The sequence below is a fragment of the Ascaphus truei genome, chromosome 2, assembly GCF_040206685.1.
Source record: "Ascaphus truei isolate aAscTru1 chromosome 2, aAscTru1.hap1, whole genome shotgun sequence".
Classification (NCBI taxonomy): domain Eukaryota; kingdom Metazoa; phylum Chordata; class Amphibia; order Anura; family Ascaphidae; genus Ascaphus; species Ascaphus truei.
In genome coordinates this window covers 23887163-23909807 of record NC_134484.1, presented here as the reverse complement: position 1 = coordinate 23909807, position 22645 = coordinate 23887163, and the positions used below count along the sequence as shown (strand labels likewise).

General features: G+C 45.6%; 1 protein-coding gene across 2 annotated transcripts in view; it reads right to left on the bottom strand.

Moving 5' to 3' along the window:
- The window catches only part of FAM135B (family with sequence similarity 135 member B), a 240963-nt gene that overhangs the window by 42497 nt on the left and 175821 nt on the right, over positions 1–22645 (bottom strand). For both annotated transcript variants that reach the window (XM_075581807.1, XM_075581801.1), the window contains 2 exons: positions 6781–6936; positions 6128–6201 (listed from right to left, as the gene is read on the bottom strand). In XM_075581807.1, coding sequence (XP_075437922.1) covers positions 6128–6201; positions 6781–6936 — 230 coding nt within the window. The remainder of the gene's footprint in view (positions 1–6127; positions 6202–6780; positions 6937–22645) is intronic.

Below are 22645 nucleotides of genomic sequence, written 5' to 3'. Positions count from 1 at the left end.
CAAACACGCCATTGAGTTCCGTACGCTAGCTGCTGAAACCCAATGGAATGATGAAGCACTCGCTGCCGCGTACTGGCACGGACTCTCAGATACGTTGAAAGACGATCTAGCTACTCATGCCCGGTCTTCATCCCTGGAGGAGTTGATTACCCTGAGCGTACGCATGGATCAGCGTACTGAGGAGCGACGGCACGAGAGGCACTGTTCTCGCTCTCCTTCTTCTGTTATTTCTCACAGGTTGCCTACAGCACCCCTCCTGGCACTGGAGTCTCCGGAGCCGATGCAGGTCGGCAGTCAGCAACTTTGGGCCACGGAGAGAGCGCGACGTCGTCTGAATAGACTTTGTTTCTACTGTGCTTCTCCAGAACATCGTCTCCAGAATTGTCCCCTGAAGCCGGGAAACGGGCACATCTAGTAAAGGTAGAGGGGCTTCTACTGGGTACTGTATCTCCTTGCCCCTCTTTCCCCGAATCTTTCCCAAAGAAGTTTCTGCTTCCTGCTACTTTGGAGGGTCCGAACCTTTTCCTGCAGGTCGAAGCTTTCATCGATTCGGGATCTGGTGGTAACTTCATGGACCAGAAATTCGCGTTGGAGAATCAAATCCCCATGGTCAGAAGGAAAACTCCCATTGGCCTCAAGGCCATCAACGGCCGACCACTCCAGCCGGCGTTTATCATTTGGGAGTCTATTCCTCTCACACTGACCCTGGCTGACGGTCATAAGGAGGTAATAATCTTTGATATTTTTCAATCTCCTACAGTGCAAATTATTTTAGGATTGCCTTGGCTTCAACTCCACAATCCGCGCATTGACTGGAGCGGTACTATGCCTCTCCAGTGGCCTTCGTCCGCAGATGACGTTCCTGCGGAGTCTCCTGTTGCAGTACTTGCCGGCCTGGATTCCGTTCCTTCTAATCTATTGATCCTGCCTACCGTGTATCATGAGTACTTGGATGTGTTCAAAAAGGTACAAGCGGAGGTTCTACCTCCCCATCACCGTGCGATTGTCCTATCGATCTGATTCCAGGGACCATCCTGCCCAAGTCGAAGTCATATCCACTCTCCGTCCCAGAGACCGAGGTCATGACGTCCTACATTCAAGAAAATTTGGAGAAAGGATTCATCCGCAACTCTACCTCCCCTGCCGGGGCTGGCTTCTTCTTTGTGAAGAAGTAGGATGGATCACTTAGGCCGTGCATTGACTTCCGCGGACTCAATAAGATCACGGTGAAGAACCGGTATCCTCTTCCGCTTATCTCTGAACTGTTCGATCGTCTCCAGGGGGCCTCTATTTTTTCAAAACTCGACTTAAGATGCGCCTATAATCTCATTCACATAAGGGAGGGGGACGAGTGGAAAACAGCATTTAACACACGATCAGGACATTATGAATATCTTGTTATGCCCTTTGGTTTATGTAACGCTCCTGCCGTTTTTCAAGAGTTCATGAACGACATCTTCCGCGATGTATTGGGAACATTTGTCATAGTCTATCTAGATGACATTCTTATTTTCTCTAAAAATCTGGAGGAACACATTCAACATACCAAACAAGTGCTTTCTAGGCTCTGTTCTAATCGCCTATATGCCAAGATGGAGAAGTGTTTGTTCCACCGGACCTCTACTGCCTTCTTAGGCTATATCATCTCCAGTCAAGGCTTCTCCATGGATCCAGAAAAACTGAAAGCTGTTCTCGATTGGCCACTGCCTAATTCACTCAAGGCTGTGCAGCGTTTTCTCGGCTTTGCCAACTATTACAGGAAATTCATCCAAAAATTTTCTTCTATTGCTCTTCCTATCACCGCTTTGACCAAGAAGGGCGCCGATACCACTCCCTGGTCCCCTGAGGCTATTCTTGCTTTTGAGGTACTCAAGAAGGCTTTTGTTTCCGCACCCATCCTTCGCCATCCGGATACCTCCCTCCACTTCACTTTGGAGGTCGACGCCTTGGACGTTGGAGTCCTTTCCCAGAGGACTTCTCCCCAAGAGAAATTCCACCCTTGTGGGTTTTTTTCGCGGAACTTTCATCTACCGAAAGGAATTATGATGTTGGTAATCGTGAACTTTTGGCCATAAAACTGGCTCTTCAAGAATGGAGGCACCTGTTGGAGGGCTCCAAGGAACCAGTTGCTATTCTCACTGACCACAAAAATGTGTTGTATATCGAGGGGGCTCGTCGCCTGGGGTCACGCCAAGTTCGGTGGTCGCTCTTCTTTTCCCGCTTTAACTATACTATTTCATATATTCCTGGTACCAAAAATGTCAAAGCGGACGCTCTCTCTCGTCAGTTCGCAACACAAACCGAAGCTAATGAAACCACGGAGAATATCCTTCCTGCCAAATGTATAATTTCCGCTAACAACTTCGATGTGTTGGACGAAATCAGCAAAGCTCATGCTCACATTCCCAGCAGGTTCAGGGTACCAGAAGGACGCCTATACGCAGCTCCACGCTTTCGCCATAAAATTTTGCTTTGGGGTCATTCTTCTAGAGCAGTCGGTCATCCAGGCTTCAAAAGGACAGCAGATCTCATTAAACGGACATTATGGTGGCCAAAGATGAACAGTGATATTCTCGACTTTACCACCGCCTGTCCTGTATGTGCCCAGAGTAAAACACTCCATCACAAACCTTCGGGACTTCTCTTACCTCTTCCCATTCCGGAACAACCCTGGAACCATATATCGATGGATTTCATTGTCGAGTTGCCCAATTCCAAAGGAATGAACACCATTCTGGTCGTAGTGGACAGGTTCTCTAAACAAGCACACTTTATTCCCCGCAAGGGTCTTCCTAATTCTGCCACTTTGGCTGATGTCTTTTCCAGAGAAATTTTCAGGTTACATGGCATCCCAATTTCTATTGTCTCTGACCGTGGATCTCAGTTCATCTCTAAATTCTGGCGGGCATTTTCCCAAAGACTCGGAATCTCTCTCTTGTTTTCCTCAGGATACCATCCTCAAACCAATGGTCAAACCGAAAGGATGAATCAAGCTCTTGAACAATATCTAAGATGCTTAATATCTGACTCAAAGGACAACTGGGTGGACCATTTGCCATGGGCCGAATTTGCCATCAATTCTCTCAAAAACGAGTCTACTCAAGAGTCTCCCTTTTTTATTAACTTCGGTTTCCACCCCAGTAGCCTTCCTCTCTCGCCTTCTCCTTCAGGCGTTCCTGCGGCCGACTCTCATGTTGCTAATCTACAGGAATCTTGGAAAAAAATCCTCAAAACTTTACAGTCTGCGGTTGCCAAACAAAAGACCAAGGCGGATCGTCACCGTCAACCTGGGCCTTCTTTCAAACCTGGTGACAGGGTGTGGTTATCCTCAAAAAATATCAGGCTTAAAACGCCATCACCTAAATTATCTCCGAGATTCCTGGGCCCGTTCAAAATATTAGAAAAGATTAACCCAGTAGCTTACCGTCTTGACCTGCCTCCCACCATGAGGATTCCTTCCGTGTTCCACGCTTCCCTTCTCAAACCCTTTGTGCAAAGTTCTCATTTTCCTGTCCCCTCTCGGAAACCCAATCCAGTCTCCACCCTAGGACAACAGGAGTACGAGGTCCAATCCCTCATTGAGTCCCACTGGTCTAAAAACAAACTCCAGTTCCTGGTCCACTGGAAGGGCTATGGTCCGGAAGAACGTTTGTGGGTACCAGCACGTCACATCCATGCCCCAAGATTACTCCAGCAATTCCACCAAAAATTTCCGCTTAAGCCTTGGTTGGATGGCTTGGAGATCGATCCTCAAGGGGGGGGATACTGTGACGGTTCAGGGGTTTCCTTCCCCTTCTTTCTCTTCCTCTGTCCCCTCTCTTACCAATCCCTCTGCACTTTCCCACTCCTGTCCCGTCCTCCTCTCTCTCTGTCCTATTGGCTCAGCGCATGCCCCGCAAGTCTCGCGCACCCGTGCGGTCCCCGAGCCCCTGCGGCTACAACCCCCGCTCCCAGACACTCTCTATGCCCGCTGCCTGTACCTCACCTCAGTCCGTTTGTCTGGGGGTGGTAAGGGTTAGTACAGAGGGCTGTCGCCCGCACGCCTTCCAGAGACAGTCGAGCAATTCAGAAATGAATTGCGTCCCCTGATCAGTCAGAATCTCGCTAAGGAACCCTACTCTAGAGAAAATCCCTGTCAGAGCGTTGGCTACCTTTTTAGCTTCTATTGAATATAAATGCAACAGCCTCAGGGTACCTGGTTGCAAAATCAACCAACGTGAGGATGTAGCGCTTCCCTGTCCTGCTAGGAACCATAAGGGGTCCCACTATATGTATTGCTACCCGCTGGAAAGGTTCATTGATCACCGTATTGGGTTCAGGGAACCTTCATTTGACTTGCCTACCTGCTGGCAGGCATCGCAGGAGTGGCAGAAATCCGCTACTGCCCTTGATGCCCCCACCCAGTAGAAATGCTGCACTAGCTGGGCTCTAGTGCGGGAGATCCCCTGATGCCCCGCTAGCGGAATGGTGGGCTACATGCAATAACTGCTGCCAATACTCCCTGGGTACCACTAACTGCCTCCTACTGGTCCACACTCTGTCTGGAGCCTGCTCTCTGTATAGGAGCTCACGGTGCCAGAGATACCGATCCGACCCATTCTCAGAGGCAGACTTGGACGCCCGAAGTCTCATGCCCTCTAAGCTGAGATAAGACTGCACTGCTTCTCTGAACCGTGCACCTAGCTCTGGGCACTCATCCTCAGTCACTAAGTTAGGGGATGGGGAAACAGGTAAGTTGGAAGGGATGTCAGGACACAGTACAGACTCGGTCTGGCCTACCTGCCCGGTCTCCTCAGGAACCTCAGGAAACGAGGTCCCAAATCCAGGGGGATGTTGATCTACTCAGTGGGCAGAGGTACCAAAGGCTCCCCTACCTGGGCAACTGCCGACTTTGGCTCTTCATGACTGCAGCCACAGAAACATCTTCCACTGCAAAAGAGCAGATAAGGTGTCCCAGGTTGTTACTGAGAAGCACCTCAGTATCCAACCCTGGCAGGACACCCACATCCCTTATTCCTCAACCGGCACCCCAGTCGAGAAACACCCGGCCTGACCTGGATTGACCTAGGTCCCCCGTCGGGCATGGTGACCTGCATCCCTGGACCAGGAAACAGATCCTCTGGGCTGACCATATCAGGTCGCACCAGAGTAACTGTGGCACTGTATTCGATCAGAGGGGGCTCGTCCTTTGGCTGATGTAAGAGGAGGAGGCGTGCCAAGCCGCTTCGGGATGCCCTGTGGGCGGGACATGAACTGACCAATGGAAAACGTGCTGACCTTCTGCCGCTTCTCCAGTCAACTCATTGCCACCTACTGGGCAGGCCCAACTGAGTCTGGCAAATAAGAGTGTCCTCCCCGCAGGGTGTCTCTGTTCTGCGGACCCAGTACTCCACCCTGCTCCAGCCACTTAGCACCCCGACACCTCTCAACATCCCTCTCTTGCAATTTATATTCATACTGTAGGTGCTATTTCATATTCTTTATTCCTTTCGCTTACGTTTGTTTTTGCTTGATATTTGGTTTATCCTTTATTTATTGTTGTAAGGGGTTGTCAGGGAATGTTTTTCTATCTATATGTGTTTTGTTTATGTGACTTTATATATATAAATTATATAATAAAATATAAATTTTGTTTAGTGAGTATACACGAGTGCACATTTTGGAATACTTTTTCCCTTTTTTGTCTTTATTTATATACATATATATAAATATAAAAGAAGTTTGTGAAATTTGTAAGAATATAACAGGCTTTGGTAACGCTGTGCTCATTAAACCAATTATATTCATTGGTTTTAATTAAAGGCTAGTTAGTTTCATCCGAAGCTACCAAAAATAATATGAATATAAATAATGCAGTCACTTCCCTTCCTTCAACAACACAAAATAATGAATTTCTAATTCAGCCACAACATTTTCTAATATTGATAACATGAATAATCGATGAATACATACTACAAATGTTCTTTAATTAACCATTATATACATTTAAAAGTGGTATTTCATGTTTTTTAAATCAATAACATTTCAATCACAAACAAAATCATATTGTTAGATAGTTGGATTAATAAATAGATGTATCGTAGATTAGTTAGCTCTATTTTGGTGGATTCAATTCAAATACACTCACAGGTTTTCCTGAAACGTGAGAACGGTTGGTTTTTCGTGTTCTGTGTAGAAAAAAGCTTCTGAAAATCTTCTAACCTGAAAAGGGAATGAATGAGAGTTGCATAACATAAAAAATAGTTTAAAATCAAGCACGTGTATCATAAAATATACATGTACCTTCATAATAGTATTATATACACTAGGGTTTGAGTCTTCTTCACTGCATAAAAGACCAAGGGGTCGATTCAATACACAGTACACCAAAGTGGCGTATCCCAGTGTGATCAGTCTATTCAGAGTATATTGAATTTGCCCTTCATGTCCAACATTGATGATGAATTAAATGTACTGGCCTTCTCCAAAACACATTTCAAATACATTACAATTCCATTTTAACCTAAATTGTATTCATTATTATAAATTCACGCTGAACAAATAATGTATAAAAATAACAATTGAATAAAGGAAATGTCCCATATTATATCAGGAAATGCATTTAATTTTGGTACATTGTTAAAACACCTGTAAAATAATATACTGCAATATCCAAATGTATTCAGACAGTGAGAGAGTAGATCCTTGGTTTCTGAGTTTCCCGGCAAGACGGACTGATGGAACCAGTAGAAGATAATAGTATGGAATTAGAAATAATACAGTATACAACTTCTCCTTTACCCTTAACGTGTGATGTTCCTGCATGAGGTAGGTTGTAACATCAGATTGAAAGGTTGCAGTTTCCAGAAACTGGCTCCACAATACCAAAAGTTGGGAGCAAAGCCATGCTACGTCCTTACTTATCTGCTCAGTTATCAACTCTGGGCTGTTCAGCATCTAAAAAAAGAAGGTATTCATTCTACTATTTTACACACAGTACTATCAATAGTTACTACAATGTAACTAGCTTTCCTTTGACAACATAACAAATGTAATATCTACATTATGTTAAAAATGAAAAGTCACTAGTTGTAAATTATGTTCTAAAAAAGCTAGATGTTTTTATAGGTTTCCTCTTGCAAACTTCCCTTTTCCTTGACTAAGAAATGTCAAGACGTGTAAAACCCACTAGATGGTGCTGTTGTGCCATCTGTGGTTACCTGAAAGAGATTTTTACAGTAAAATGTCTCAATTGAAATACAGTAGCTAATCTTATAGATGCAGGAAAAATAGAGAATATATTTACTTATTCTTTAATTAAGACTGTTAATTAAAAGGAACTTCAGGGTGTTAGCAAATTAATTACTTCATCATTAAAACATAATTAAACTGCAAGGTGATGTTTACACTTGTAATTCATGGAAGCTTAGCAGACAGACTTCAAACCTGAAGTACTGTAGCATTGTATATTCCAACATTTTTTTTATATTATTTACAATATACTGTACAGGTGCGCCGACGAGTATTCTAACACTTGCCTTAAACTTGCCTTGGAAAATCTGGGGCTATAACCAACAAGATCCAGGTACATGCTGCATACATGCTGCATACATGCTGCAAACATTTCAGTGACATTTCTGCAGAGACTAAAGGTCCATCGGATTAACAGCAGGGGTCCCTGGCAGCCAGGGACCCCTGCTGTGTTAATACGATGGGCCATTAGTCTGTCTGCAGAAATGTTGCAGCATGTACCCAGCATGTTTTGAGCATGTACCCAGTATGTACCTGGGTCTTGTTGGTGATTGCCCCAGAATGGTTTTAGAATATTTGTCGACACTACAGTACAGTATTAAACCGCACAAAAGATGGAGGCACACAGTTTCAGTTGCATAAACGATTACTAGGATTTTACTTCATGTTTATAGCAGACCAAATAACGTTTCGGGAACACAGGCCCTGCCTCGGATAACTGCCACCGTGTGTGTATATATATATATATATATTATAGGTAACAGAGCAGATGGCACACAAATACAGATGAGGACAGGTGCTTAGTCCCATATGAATGAATACAATCAAAGGCTCCTTACCAGGCAGACCAGAGAATCCAGGGAATCCAAAGCAGGCACAGCAAGGAAGAGACAGCACACTTGTTAGCAAAAAGAATTGTATTAGTGAAGCAGGCACAAAACACCAACGTTTCGGTCCTAAAAACAGGACCTTTATCAAGGGAGTGCTAGCACTCCCTTGATAAAGGTCCTGTTTTTAGGACCGAAACGTTGGTGTTTTGTGCCTGCTTCACTAATACAATTCTTTTTGCTAACAAGTGTGCTGTCTCTTCCTTGCTGTGCCTGCTTTGGATTCCCTGGATTCTCTGGTCTGCCTGGTAAGGAGCCTTTGATTATATATATATTATAAGTATAAACGTACCTGTTATTAAGGCTGTGTACTCTTACTCGTGTTTTAATTAAAAGTAAATGGGACGAATCCCACGTGTGTGCTCTAAATGGTACAGAGTTTGTGAGTCCAATGAATGAAATAAGAGTGTATTAGGAACAGATCCAATATGTTGGTGGACAGTCTTATATAGCCTGTGTTGGTGTGTGGAGCCAATAACACATAATAATGGCAATTCCCGGAGCATATGTGTGGGAGCGTGTACAGCTACTCCCTATCTGCAGAGGTTACATAGGGGTCACCTGACGCGCATATCCATTGGCTGGAGTGGGGTAGCGGAGGAGTACTGACGGAGATACCATCATCATATGTGGCTACAGTCCGGACTGATTTTTCAGTATCTACATATGGTAGGCCTGTCTGCCTCTCTCGGTTTCTTTCCCTGCTCCCCTCAGTGTTAGCTTAAGCTAGGTCTTGGGTTTGCATGACACTGACTGCAGATAGGGAGTAGCTTCACTTTGATTGTGGCCATCTTGGCCTAGTGCATTTGCACTTATTCAATGTTTTCATATGTTTCATCACTGGGAAGGAAGGGGTCTCCATTGTATGGAGAGTGTGTTTTTTAAATCCCCAGTGGTACATATTGTTTTAATTTTATGGGGTCAATTGACTTGCTCAATAAATTTGCTTTGACATCATATTTAGTGAATGTATTATTAGCATACTCCATATAGTGAGCCCATGCACTAATCCCTGGTGCGCCTTGCACTAATCCCTGGTGCGCCTTGTGTGCATTCTGTTTTTTTTTCCCCGTTTGTCTGAGACTCCCCGTAAGGGTAGTCTCATATATAGGAGCGCTCGGGGAGGAGCTCCGCACACAGCAGCAAGGGGATTGCAGGGTTTAAAGAAAAAAGAAAATAAGTATTACGGACAGTACGAGCGCAATTTCTTGTTGCAATTGTAACTCTCAATGTATTACTTCCTGGTAAAACATTTAATAAATAAGTAAACCACAGGACAAACAAACTTTTTTGGGTTGCAATGCGACTGCTGGTAGCTTTCCTGACAGGGGCACCATGGAATACGTGGGATACACATCCTTCCAGATTTGTTGTGTATAAAGATGGTAAAACATATTGGTGCTTCACACAGGAAGTAGTGTATTTGTAAGTAGTAAGATGACAGGACAATTGCTGTATGTGGCTGAGAGAGATGCAGACACACCCATGGGGCCCATGCATCAAGTGCTTGTATAGAATATTGCACCCGTTCTGGCGTTAATTCATATTCATGTCATTGGGAGTTAACACCAGAACAAGTGAGAACCCATACTGGCACTTGATACATATTCCCCAGACACAGACAGAGTAGTCCCCATTGGCTTTTATACCTCCCCAAACTACTCATCTATACAACACATTCAGAGATACCTGGGATACTGTACTGGGGAAATAAATCCATTTGCATATTTAGGTTAACTTATTTCTCTCCCCATATTTCAGTGGAGAGTGTTTCCTAGAGAAATGGAACAATTTCTCTTAAAAAATAAAAAATCCTCCAACGGATTGCGCAATCCGCAGATATTACTCTTACAATTCTCGATTGGATTGCAGAACTCTATGGATTGTAATCTTAGAATCCTCCAATGGTTGGTGTAATCCGCGTACTGGATTGTCAGAATCCGTGCAGATTGTATCCACTGGTGGTTTTGGATTCATCCGCACAGATTGAAACTGGAACAATCCGCCAACGGATTTTACAACTGTGAGGACTCGGGGGTCACGTCGGTCGCAGCGTGACCTCCCCTCACCTCTGTCCGCTCCCGCGGCTGTGCAGCTCCCTCCTCGCCCGGCCTCCCTGCTGAGGGGACTTCCCAGTCCTCCCCGTCGGGCTGCTGCTGCCCCGCGCGGGGCTGATGCTCGGCTGCCTGCCGTTGCTACTGCGCGCGCATCCCCTGCTGTTACAGAACACATTCCAGCACAAGCTAATTTATTCACTGCTCTTGCAGTGAAGCCACACCTCCCTCCCACACGCTGGTTACTAGTTAACCCTAAACCTTATCACCTGGCAGTGTATTATGGAAACCAATCCTGGACTGCTTCTAGGGCTCCTCCAGGCCTGCCTCCGTTAACCATTGGTCAGCCACAGTACTTAATGCCTGTTCTGCCTCTCTCACATCGCTCGACATAGTCTCTGCTACAGACGTCTATTCTGGCTCTCCCTTTGTCTTCGTGCATTCAGGTTACGACCCGGCTTGGCGGACGTGCTTACCTGGCTCTGGATCCTGGCTCCCTCTTGACCCTGCAGCTTCTTCCATCCCTCGACCTAAGCTTGGACCTCGACCTTCCGGATCTCTCTCTCCCCGACCTTTGTCTAACGGCAACCACATCGCTCCTTCAGTATCGGTACCGGCAAGTATTGCTACACCTGTTCACACCTGGCCTGGCAACGCCAAAACACCACACTCCGGACACGCTCCTTCTGCTGCGGGTGCATGCACTTATACGTCCCCACCTCAGTATAAGGGACGAGTCTGGTCTGCGGGCAGCACCGGCGTAACATTATGTCGAGCCCACAAGACGCAGACCAGACTGACATGGCCTCCATGATGACGGCCATGTATCAACAAGTCCAGGCCCTAACTGACCAAATGGCTCTCCTCACTCAACAGGTACAAGACGTTTCTTTCAGGCACCACCTGGGACCGCACCGCCACTGTCGCCAGAAACGGGTACTGCCGCGACTTCTGGCCCGAAGATCCCGGCACCTAAACCGTATACAGGGGATCCACACGCCTGTCGCGGTTTTCTCAATCAGTGCGAGATCCAGTTTGAGATGGCTCCACAGCAGTACTCCACTGGTCGCAAGAAAGTGGCATATGTGTACAGCCTGCTTACAGGGAAAGCATTGGCATGGGCCTCCCCAATTTGGGAACTCCGTCCCGATATCACCCGTGATTATGCAGCCTTTAGACAAGACTTTTGACAGGTCTTCGATACCCCCGCATGCCAAGAAACTGCCTCTGACTCTTTGCTTGAACTTTCCCAGGGACGTCGTTCCGTGGCCCAGTACGCCTTGGAGTTCAGGACCATAGCAGCTGAGACACGATGGGGCCAGGAGGCTTTAGTCTCAGTCTTCTGGCGAGGCTTAACAGATTCTGTGAAGGACGAGCTCGCCTCACAACCCAGGCCAGGGCTTCTGGAGGAACTCATCTCCCAGGCCAATCGAGTGGATCAGCGCCTTCAGGTATGCCGCCTCCAACGCCAGCTTCCCCGATTTACACCCTTCCGTGCTCCTTTTCCGAGATTCTCTCCTACCACAGGACCTGCCGTCTCCCCGCTACCCGCTTTGGAGGCTCCGGAGCCGATGCAACTTTGAGTCCAGCGTTCCCGGACACCAATACAGCAAGCTCGCCAAGTCGGTGGATTATGTTATTACTGCGGATCCTCCGAGCATCTGATCCGTGAATGTCCACTACGCTCGGGAAACGACCAAACCCAGTGAGTACGAAGGGGCTCTCCCTGGGTGCTAAATCTCCTTGTCCCCTTTCCAGGAAGGAACTTCCCAAGAAATTAACCATTCCCGTCTCTCTCTCGGGTCCTACCTTCCATACCTCCACTGCAGCATTTATCGATTCCGGCGCGGGAGGAAATTTCATGGACCAAGCCTTCTCTGAAAAGACCCAGATTCCACTCGTTAGGAAGAAGTCTCCCTTTGCCTTGGTCGGGATTGACGAGCGTCTGCTCACCCCGGCATATATTTCCTTGGAGACTCGCCCCATCACCCTTTCCTCTCATTCACACAAGGAGACCTTGGCCTTTTATGTAATCAATGCCCCCGGAACTTCGGTCACTCTCGGCTTACCCTGGTTACAGAAGCACAATCCTCTCATCAACTGGACATCCCAAGATCCTATTGCTTGGAGGTCAAGGTCGGAGGAGCCGTTTCCACCAGTCGTACTTCCGCCTTGACTGCTGGCCAATGCATCCAACCCTAGGGGAGGATTGCCCGTTCCATATGCTGCTTTTCTGGATGTCTTCTGAAAAACCCAATCCGAACTACTACCTCCTCACAGATCTTACGATTGTCCTATAGACTTGGTACCTGGATACACTTTGCCCAAATCCAAATCCTACCCCCTCTCTCTTCCTGAGACGGAAGCCATGGACGAATATATCCATGAGAACCTTAAACGGGGCTCCAATTCACCCGCAGGAGCTGGATTCTTCTTCGTCAAGAAAAAGGACGGTACTTCCAGACCGTGTATTGATTACCGGGGACTGAACCACATCACGGTGAAGAACCGTTACCCACTTCCTCTCATTTCTGAATTATTCAACAGACTTCAAGGTGCTACTGCTGCGGCACAGTTTATTCGAGCATTTGCCCGTTCTGTGCCGCAGCAGTAGCCTGGCGCGCGCCCGAGTGAGACGGGCGCGCGCCGAAGCAGCGGAAGAGCGCCCTCCGATCGGGGCACTCTCCCTACCGCTGCCGGGTCCGCCGGGTCCCCCGGAACCCCCTGCCGCTGTCCCGCGATCGCGGGACACCAGGGCTCCCTCGGGGAGCCCTGGACGCGCGTGCAGGGGGCGCAGGCTCCCGAAGACGCGTGACCGCGCGTCTATGACGCGCGGCACGCCGAGGGGCGGCCACTAGCAAGCCGGGAAATCTCCCGGCTTGCGGATCTGGCCGCACTGCGATAAAGTGTGTCGCCAGTGTAACGTGTTCTCCAAGCTAGACCTTCGCGGGGCGTATAATCTTATTCGCATCCGGGAGGTCGACGAATGGAAGACTGCCTTCAACACCCGTAGCGGCCACTACGAGTATCTCGTGATGCCTTTCGGATTATGCAACGCTCCAGCGGTTTTTCAGTACTTTATCAACGACGTATTTTGGGATGTCCTTAATCAGTTTGTAATTGTTTATTTGGATGACATCCTTATCTTTTCCAAGAATCTACAGGACCATATCATCCATACCAAGTTTGTACTCTCCCGTCTCCGAGAGAACCGTTTGTTTGCCAAGATGGAGAAATGTCTCTTTCACCAGTCTACCACCTCTTTTCTGGGATATATTATTTCCAACACGGGATTGACCATGGATCCTGAGAAACTTAAAGCCGTAATTGATTGGCCGCAACCTAACTCCCTCAAGTCTATTCAGCGGTTCCTAGGCTTTTCCAATTATTACCGGAAGTTTATTCGTAACTTCTCCACAATCATCGGCCCGATCACAGCACTGGCCCAAAAAGGAGCTGATCCTTCGTCTTGGTCTCCTGAGGCAGTCATAGCTTTTGAAACACTAAAACAAGCTTTTGTCTCAGCTCCCATCCTTCGACACCCGGACACCAATATTTATTTCACCCTAGAGGTAGACGTTTCAGACTGCAGGGCTGGCGCTGTCCTATCCCAAAAGTTTTCTCCCCAGGATAAACTTCACCCTGGCCGTTTTTTCTCGAAGAAGTTTTCCCCAGCTTAAAGGAACTATGATGTGGGCAACAGAGAACTTTTGGCCGTCAAGTTGGCCCTTCAGGAATGGAGACATCTGTTGGAGGGGTCAAAAGAGCCGTTCACTATTCTCACGGACCACAAAAATCTTTTATACATCGAGAATGCCCGTCGCTTAGGCCCCCGCCAAGCCCGCTGGTCATTATTTTTCTCCAGGTTTAATTTTATTTTGTCTTACATTCCCGGCACTAAAAACGTCAAGGCGGATGCTCTCTCTAGACAATATTCTTCTGATGAGAGACCAGAGAAAACTACAGAGTCTATCCTTCCCAAACAAAAAATCCTCGCGGTCGCTACATTCAAAAATCTTGAGAGGATCATCAAGTCTCAAAGCCACCTGTCTAGTGATCTTGAGATCCCAAAGGATACCTTATACGTGGAGGCCAAGTTTATTCCGGAGATTCTGGAATGGGGACATGCTTCCCGTTCGGCAGGACACCCAGACTACAAGAAGACTTTGGACCTCATCCGTCGTACCTTTTGTTGGCCCAATATGGCCAAATCTATTCTTGAGTTTACCCGGGCCTGTCCGGTATGTGCACGCAACAGGATTCCTCGCCAGAGACCCCATGGTCTTCTTTTGCCCTTTTCCATCCCGGAACGCCCCTGGTCCCACATATCCATGGATTTTATTGTCGAATTGCCTAGGTCGAATGGCATAAACACTATTCTAGTAGTCGTGGATCGGTTTTCCAAGATGGCACACTTTATTCCTCTCAAAGGATTACCCTCCTCACCCACCCTAGCCGATATTTTCTCCAAATAAATTTTCCGGATCCATGGCATACCCACGTCCATCGTATCGGTTCGTGGCTCTCAATTTGTTTCCAGATTCTGGAGATCCTTCACAAGAAGACTGGGCATTGCTTCCTCCTTCTCTTCGGGTTATCACCCTCAGTCTAATGGACAGACCGAGAGGGTCAATCAATCTCTCGAGAAGTATTTAAGGTGCTTCGTCTCTGACTCCCAGGATGACTGGATGGAATTGCTTTCCTCAGCTGAGTATGCCTTTAATTCCACCAGGAATGAATCCACTGGTGAGACACCTTTCTTTATTAATTACGACTATCACCCGGCTTGCCTACCTATTTCCAAGATCTCCTCTGGAGTTCCAGCTGTGGATGAACACATCTTCCTCCTACAGGACTCTTGGGCCAGAATTCAATCTGCATTTCAAAGGGCCTCCCTGTCTTCTAAAGTCCAGGCTGACTGCCGTCACCGACCTGCACCCAACTACAAACCAGGGGACAAGGTTTGGTTGTCTACTAGAAATATCCGCCTCTTAAACCCCTTCCCCCAAATTGGCTCCTAGGTTTTTGGGGCCATTTCCTATCATGGAGCAGGTTAACCCGGTGGCTTTCCATCTTCAACTACCCCCAAGCATGCAAATTCCTAATGTTTTCCATACTTCACTTCTCAAACTGTTCATCTCTAGCCCTCTGTTCCCGGACCACACTCTTAAACCAGATCCTGTGATAATACAGGGCAATGAAGAGTACGAGGTCCAGACCATACTAGAATCCTGTCTCTCCAGAGGGAAAGTCCATTTCTTGGTTCATTGGAAGGGTTTCGGACCCGAGGAGAGGTCTTGGGTACCTCTTAATGACATCCAAGCACCAGGACTTCTTAAACGCTTCCGGAAAAAGTTTCCATCCAAGCCATGGAAGGATCGTCCTGAGGCCGACCCTGAAGGGGGGGGGCGTACTGTGAGGACTCGGGGGTCACGTCGGTCGCAGCGTGACCTCCCCTCACCTCCGTCCGCTCCCGCGGCTGTGCGGCTCCCTCCTCGCCCGGCCTCCCTGCTGAGGGGACTTCCCCGTTCTCCCCGTCGGGCGGCTGCTGCCCCGCGCGGGGCTGGTGCTCGGCTGCCTGCCGTTTCTTCTGCGCGTGCATCCCCTGCTGTTATGGAACACATTCCAGCACCAGCTAATTTATTCACTGCTCTTGCAGTGAAGCCACACCTCCCTCCCACACGCTTGTTACTAGTTAACCCTAAACCTTATCACCTGGCAGCGTATTATGGAAACCAATCCTGGACTGCTCCTAGGGCTCCTCCAGGCCTGCCTCAGTTAACCATTGGTCAGCCACAGTACTTAATGCCTGTTCTGCCTCTCTCACATCGCTCGACATAGTCTCTGCTACCGACGTCTATTCTGGCTCTCCCTTTGTCTTCGTGCATTCAGGTTACGACCCGTCTTGGCGGACATGCTTACCTGGCTCTGGATCCCGGCTCCCTCTTGACCCTGCAGCTTCTTCCATCCCTCAACCTCAGCTTGGACCTCGACCTTCCGGATCTCTCTCTCCCCGACCTTTGGCTAACGGCAACCACTTCGCTCCTTCAGTACCGGTACCGGCAAGTATTGCTACACCTGTTCACACCTGGCCTGGCAACGCCAAAACACCACACTCCGGACAGGCTCCTTCTGCTGCAGGTGCGTGCACTTATACGTCCCCACCTCAGTATAAGGGACGAGTCTGGTCTGCGGGCAGCACCGTCGTAACAACAATGCGGAACGAATTTTGAATGGAAAGCTCGGGATATTTCGTAAAACTGATGTTGACGGTTTCACCTATCTCTAGTTATAGAACAAGAGAGGGGGGGTAGGAAGTGATCGACTAAACCATACTTATTGTGGTGTGAAAAATAATGTTCAACAATTGTAATCGATAATTATAAATGAAAGTAGGTGCAACTGTGAACTGAGGTGAATCAGGGAAAAGATGAGGAGTGCAAAGTGATTGTACTCCAAAGAAAATTCACTTAAATGCACACTACCAGTAAGTTTAAAATATAACTTTTAATGCTATATACTTAAAACATATATTACCGAAGAAAATGTGTAATAAAGGATAAAAATAAATTAAATAAAGTAACATATGCACCAAAAACACCTCTCGTGTATAAATACTCCAATATACAATTGAAAATGAAGTGTTGGAGGCTACAACAGGTGCAAACATCCAGGGTGAGCACACAAGCCCACCACTTCACTAGCTAGCCCAATAGAGTAATAAATAAAGTTAGCAGCAGGGTTGGAACACTGTGCTAGCCTTAAGTAAGTGGTAAATCCAGATAGTTAATACCAAAATACATGAAGAACCATTCCCTCACTGTTAAATTATTGTTATATATAGGGCTAAGCTAGAGAGATGACTGACAAACACTGTTTTAAAACAGCCCCAAAACGGAGGCTGATGACATCATCACGCACCCAACGCACGTTTCCCTCCTATTATGGAGCTTCGTCAGGGACAATTTTGCAATGGAGGGGGAGCGGACGTTATTTATACATTGGCGTCGCCATAGAAACGTCGCAAGAAATCCACTCTTGCGCATACTGGAAAGCTACTGCGCATGTGTGAGGTGATATACTTCACACTCGATGACATTACATTGCGCATGCGCATCCTCCACTCCGATTACCATTGCACATGCGTGAGCTAATAAAGTCGTCGGCTAAATCTTTTGTAATTAAGCCATCTGATAAGGGTGGCAATATTGTGATCCAAGACACTGATGCTTATGTTAAAGAGAACAAGAGATTATTGAGGGATAAAGATTGTTATGAGAAACAATTGTATTAGAGAACAGTCCAACCTCCAAATACAAAAAAGATCTGTTGACTATTCTACAAGAAGCCCTAGATAGGGATTTGATAAGCAGACAAGAATATGACTTTATGTACCCTAAATCTCCAACAGTGGCAACATTCTACACTTTGCCTAAAGTACATAAAAGATTTCAGTCCCCTCCGGGACACCCCATTGTCTCTGGGAATAACTGCTTATCTGAGGGGAGCAGCATCTATCTGGACAAAGTCCTTAAGGACTTCGTTACCAGTTTACCTTCATACGTGCAAGTCACGAAAGATACCCTTAAAAAACTAAATGGTATTAACATCTCATCAGAGACCATTCTCGTAAGTTTAGATGTCAAATCTTTATATACTTCGATCATCCACGAGAAAGGTTTTGGGTGCTGCAAATCATTTCCTTATAACTAGGGACTGTAGATTCAACAGACATAATGCGTTTGTTCTGGACTTACTCGCGTTTGTTCTGGACTTACTCCGATTTGTCCTTACCCACAACTACTTTGTGTTCGACGGGACCTATTACCACCAGACTTAGGGTACAGCAATGGGGACAGCATGTGATCCCACATATGCTAATCTGTACCTGGGCTGGTGGGAATTCGTTCATGTGTTTAATGAGGAGTTATCTATGTATACTGACCATATCTTACTATGGATCAGATACATAGATTATATCCTCCTACTATGAGAGGGTCCCCAAAATCGTCTGCTTGAATTTGTGGAACGTCTTAACACCAATATGTTGAATTTGAGACTAACAACCGTACTAAGCACTACATTAATTACTTTTCTCGATCTGGATATATATGTTGATGGTGACAGGAACATCCAAACGAAAGTCTTTAGGAAAAGTACTGCTACTAACAGCTTGTTATTGGCACAAAGCCAACATTCTTCCAGTCTCATTTCTGGAATTCCTACTGGACAATACCTCCGTTTACGGAGGAATTGTTCCACAATTCAGCAATTTATTACACAATCCAAGGAACTACGTGATCGGTTCCTTAGCCGTGGGTACAAAATTAAAACACTCAATAGAGCCTATCACAGATCATTGCACAGTGATAGAGATTCTCTCTTGTCCTCCAATACACCTAAAAGTAAGGACAACAGTATAAGATGCATTGGTACTTATAATAAAAGATGGTGGCCAATAAAAAGAATATTTGCCCGACACTGGCACCTCCTTCTATCTGATGTTGATCTGGCTAAGGTCATCGGCCCGAGACCAACTATCACAAGTAGACGATCGAAAAATTTGCATGACAAACTTGTTCATAGTCACCACCAGCGTGCTAGGGCAGAGACCTGGCTGAGCCCCATCAAGGGGATGTATCGCTGTCAGGGTTGCAAGGCGTGTAAGCATGTTATTATAGCTAAGACCTTTGATAATCATGATAACACACAGCTTTTCAATGTAGACAGCTTTATTAATTGCAGAACAACAAATGTTATATACCTCATTACCTGTAAATGTGGGAAGAGGTATGTATGCAAGACCACAAGACAACTGCGTAGACGTATACTTGAACATGTGAACTCTGTCAAGCATTCTACTGAAACAGCAGTAGCAAGACACGTCACACAGTTTCATAACGGAGATGTTGACAGCCTCAAGTTTATGGGCATTTATCAACTTAGGTGCCCGGCGCGAGGTGATAATGTCGATCAGATGTTATTAAGGATTGAAGCTGAGTGGATCTATAAATTGAAGACCAGAAGCCCAAATGGGCTTAATGAAGGATTCACTTACACTCCATTCATCTGATCTTCTCAATGCGTTATGTCTGTGGTCTTGCCTGTGCCAACTTTGCTGTCCATCTTGCGTCGTTGCTACCCTGCATTTTCATTTTATTTCATCCTAATATCAGTGACTACACCGACTGTCTCTGACAAACATCAGAGAGCTATTTTTTGCAACTATGTTTGTTATTTCACCATGGTATTGTAATATATTGCATTGTTGACAATGTTGAGAACAATCACTTTGCACTCCTCATCTTTTCCCTATCTCTAGTTATACTGTACCTCTAGAAACTGTTTTCTCATACAAAAGTAGAAGTTTCGTTGGCAAAAGGAGTATCAACATGTGTATTTTTATTATACAGTACAAATGCAGCAGTGAAGATGGCATTCTTCTAATTACTATTGTATGAAAAGAAAGATATGGGGCATTTTTTATACTTGGGCATTTTTTAATGCAAAAGAAAAACTATTTTTCTTAAGCCATAAAGGTGTCACTGGAGATTGATGAGGAGGGGGTTAAGGACAGTATTTTTGTATATTAAAGCGGCAGACAAAGCAATATCCTATAGGACATGTTTTTTTTTTAATAAATCAGTTTTGTACTTTGAGAATTTTTTTGTTTCTATGCAACCATTTACAAAGTCACATCCCCTTCCTCTTCTGAAACAGGCTCTGGCACACCTCTTTCTGAGCCCTGCCCTCTCTCTAGTCATGCACCAGTTGTATCTAGTGACTGCCTGGTCACATGATCTTCCCACATAACTTTACATCTTTGGTCCTATTCTGCTGCACAGACAACCATTTAGTGAACTCCTGTGCCAAATCATTGCTGATCGATCATAGGAGAATGGATCGATCGGCAACTTAGCTAAGAATTTATCATTGTGTGGATTGTATTGCTGCACATATTAAAGGGGGGAAAAGAAGAAGATGTTAGCAAAGACTGCTGCTTTAAATCTAAAATGTAATAAGTATTGTCTTTGAGCCCTAATTGAACTTTGCGTGTTTTAATGAGAGTGATTACATTTTCAGACACATTTTGCCACAAGATGTCTGAAAGTTTGAGTGAATCGTAGGCAAAATGATTTGGGCAAGTTCGCACATCTGTTATCATATTCATGAATGAGGAAAGGTGGGTCCAATAGTTGCAAAATATCAATATACGGTGAGAAACTGGTTTTGGTAAGGCCTTGAGACACAGTTCTAAGGCCATAGCCTGTAATTGTAGGGATGGTTGTAGACCCCTCCAATGGCTGCAGTACTGTACTTTAAATACGATCTTGCCTTGACATCAGTCTATTTAAATTCTAAACCTCTTAGGGTAGGCCCTATTTTCAGTAAACCAAAAGCCCCAAAACACATCTAATATGGCAAATAACTTGAATAATTTCTATTTGTTTCTATATGGGCAATTTAGTTCAGTGTTATGACCAACCACGTCAAGGTCAGACCCCGTCCGCAGGTCCTAACCTACCAATTTTGTACTGTGTCCTTTGTATTTCCCTCACTGCGTGGAGGAAAGAGAAAACAAAACAATGATATCGTTAATAGCATGGGGTGCTGAAAAGGTCTACCTTCAAATGGTTGCAGGATTAACATGTATTGCCCAAAAGATTTAACTAAATGACCAATAGTTATGAGAAGAAACCCCATATACAAATGTCACAAATAATTTTCCATATTGAAGAATTCTTTGTTTACTGCTGTACTGTTGCGGCCGAGCTTATTCTAAAGCTTACCCCCAATTGTTCGGGGCTGTTTGCTTTAACAGCCGAACTTGGCCGCGCGCCAGCCGCATCTCGCGGCTGCGCGCCAGGCGCATCTCCGTTCAGCGCTTATAGCGCTGAACAATAAAAGCGCCGCAGGCGCCGAAACTAAAAAAAAAAAGCCCGCGTCTGCCCGCGGTTTCAAAATTCCCGCGGTGGCGGACGATTTAGACTAAAGGCTGCCGCCACTGTATATTTGAAATCACTTTCCCAGTAGCACTCAAGTTGGCATAATTAAATATATAAGTATATAATACTGTGGGAGTGTGTTTTGAGCTTGGTCCTCACCACTTATGTCCTCACCACTTATGTCCTCACCATTTAAATGCCCAAGCCAAAGCCCACTTCATATTTTCCATGCCCTCCTATCCATAGGGCATACACATAACTGAACTGTTTAATATTCCACTAAGATATATTTTCCTCCTTATTTGAGAAGTTTGCCAATGACATTTTAGACAGTAAGTTAAGTGGATGGAAATGTGCAAAAATGGCTTACTCCTAAAATGCCATCTACCTTATAAAAAGGTTCTTGTATCCTACATTTGCTACATAGTGGCATATTATCCACTGCTCGAACTAGCATTAATACTGTACCTGTACTGTATTACAGGTGCGCCGACGAGTATTCTAAAACTTGCCTTAAACTTGTCATAGAAATTCTGGGGCTATCACCAACAAGATCCAGGTACATGCTGGGTACATGCTGGGTACATGCTGCAACATTTCAGTGACATTTCTGCAGAGACTAATGGCCCATCGGATTAACACAGCAGAGGTCCCTGGCAGTCCCATTCAGTTTGAATGGGGCTGCTAGGGACCCCCGCTGTTAATCCGATGGGCCATTAGTCTGTCTGAAGAAATGTCACAGAAATGTTGCAGCATGTACCGAGCATGTACCCAGCATGTACCTGGGTCTTGGTGATTGCCCCAGATTTGTTTTAGAATACTCGATGGCACTACAGTACCTATTTCTTTCTTTTAGTGTTTTTTTTACCATATTGCCTATAATTATTTCATTAAAAATTCAAATAAAGCCAGCTTCCAAATTGGTTTTGTTTTTTTGTATTTTTCAATAAAACAATGTATTGAATTGTTTCTTCCTTTATCCAACATCAATAGAGCCTGGTCTATTGTCCAAGTGTAACAAGGCACAATTGACCTTCATTGTTGTAATACAGAATACATAAAATATACAAAGCTACTGCAGCATCTAACTGCCCTTGATTCATGGACATGAAATGAATCAAAAGATTGATTGCTCAATTAGTATAAATTAGAATTTAGTAGGGCAATTTAAAAATCACTACACAATTTAAATGCTAATCATATTATAGCATTATTTAGTCTATTACCTAGTGCTATAGCTGGATACATTTTATATATATGTAGCCCCCTGTAAACAGCACGGGCTATACATATCTTTCTCTTAATGTGGTAAGTCCTGTTAAGGGCAGGCGCCAGTAGTAATCATGGCTTTTCCCCCTTCACGCCCTGCCCTGAGTGATAGATGCAGGCCCCTGACTCTGCTGCAGGCAAGAGACAGAGGGGAGGTTCTGCTGACATCATGAGGGGTGGGGCTGACACTATTTAGCAGTCGATTCCTGTAAGTGACAGTTAGTTCTCATCCGAGTCTAGTTGTGGTCTGTCCTGGGAA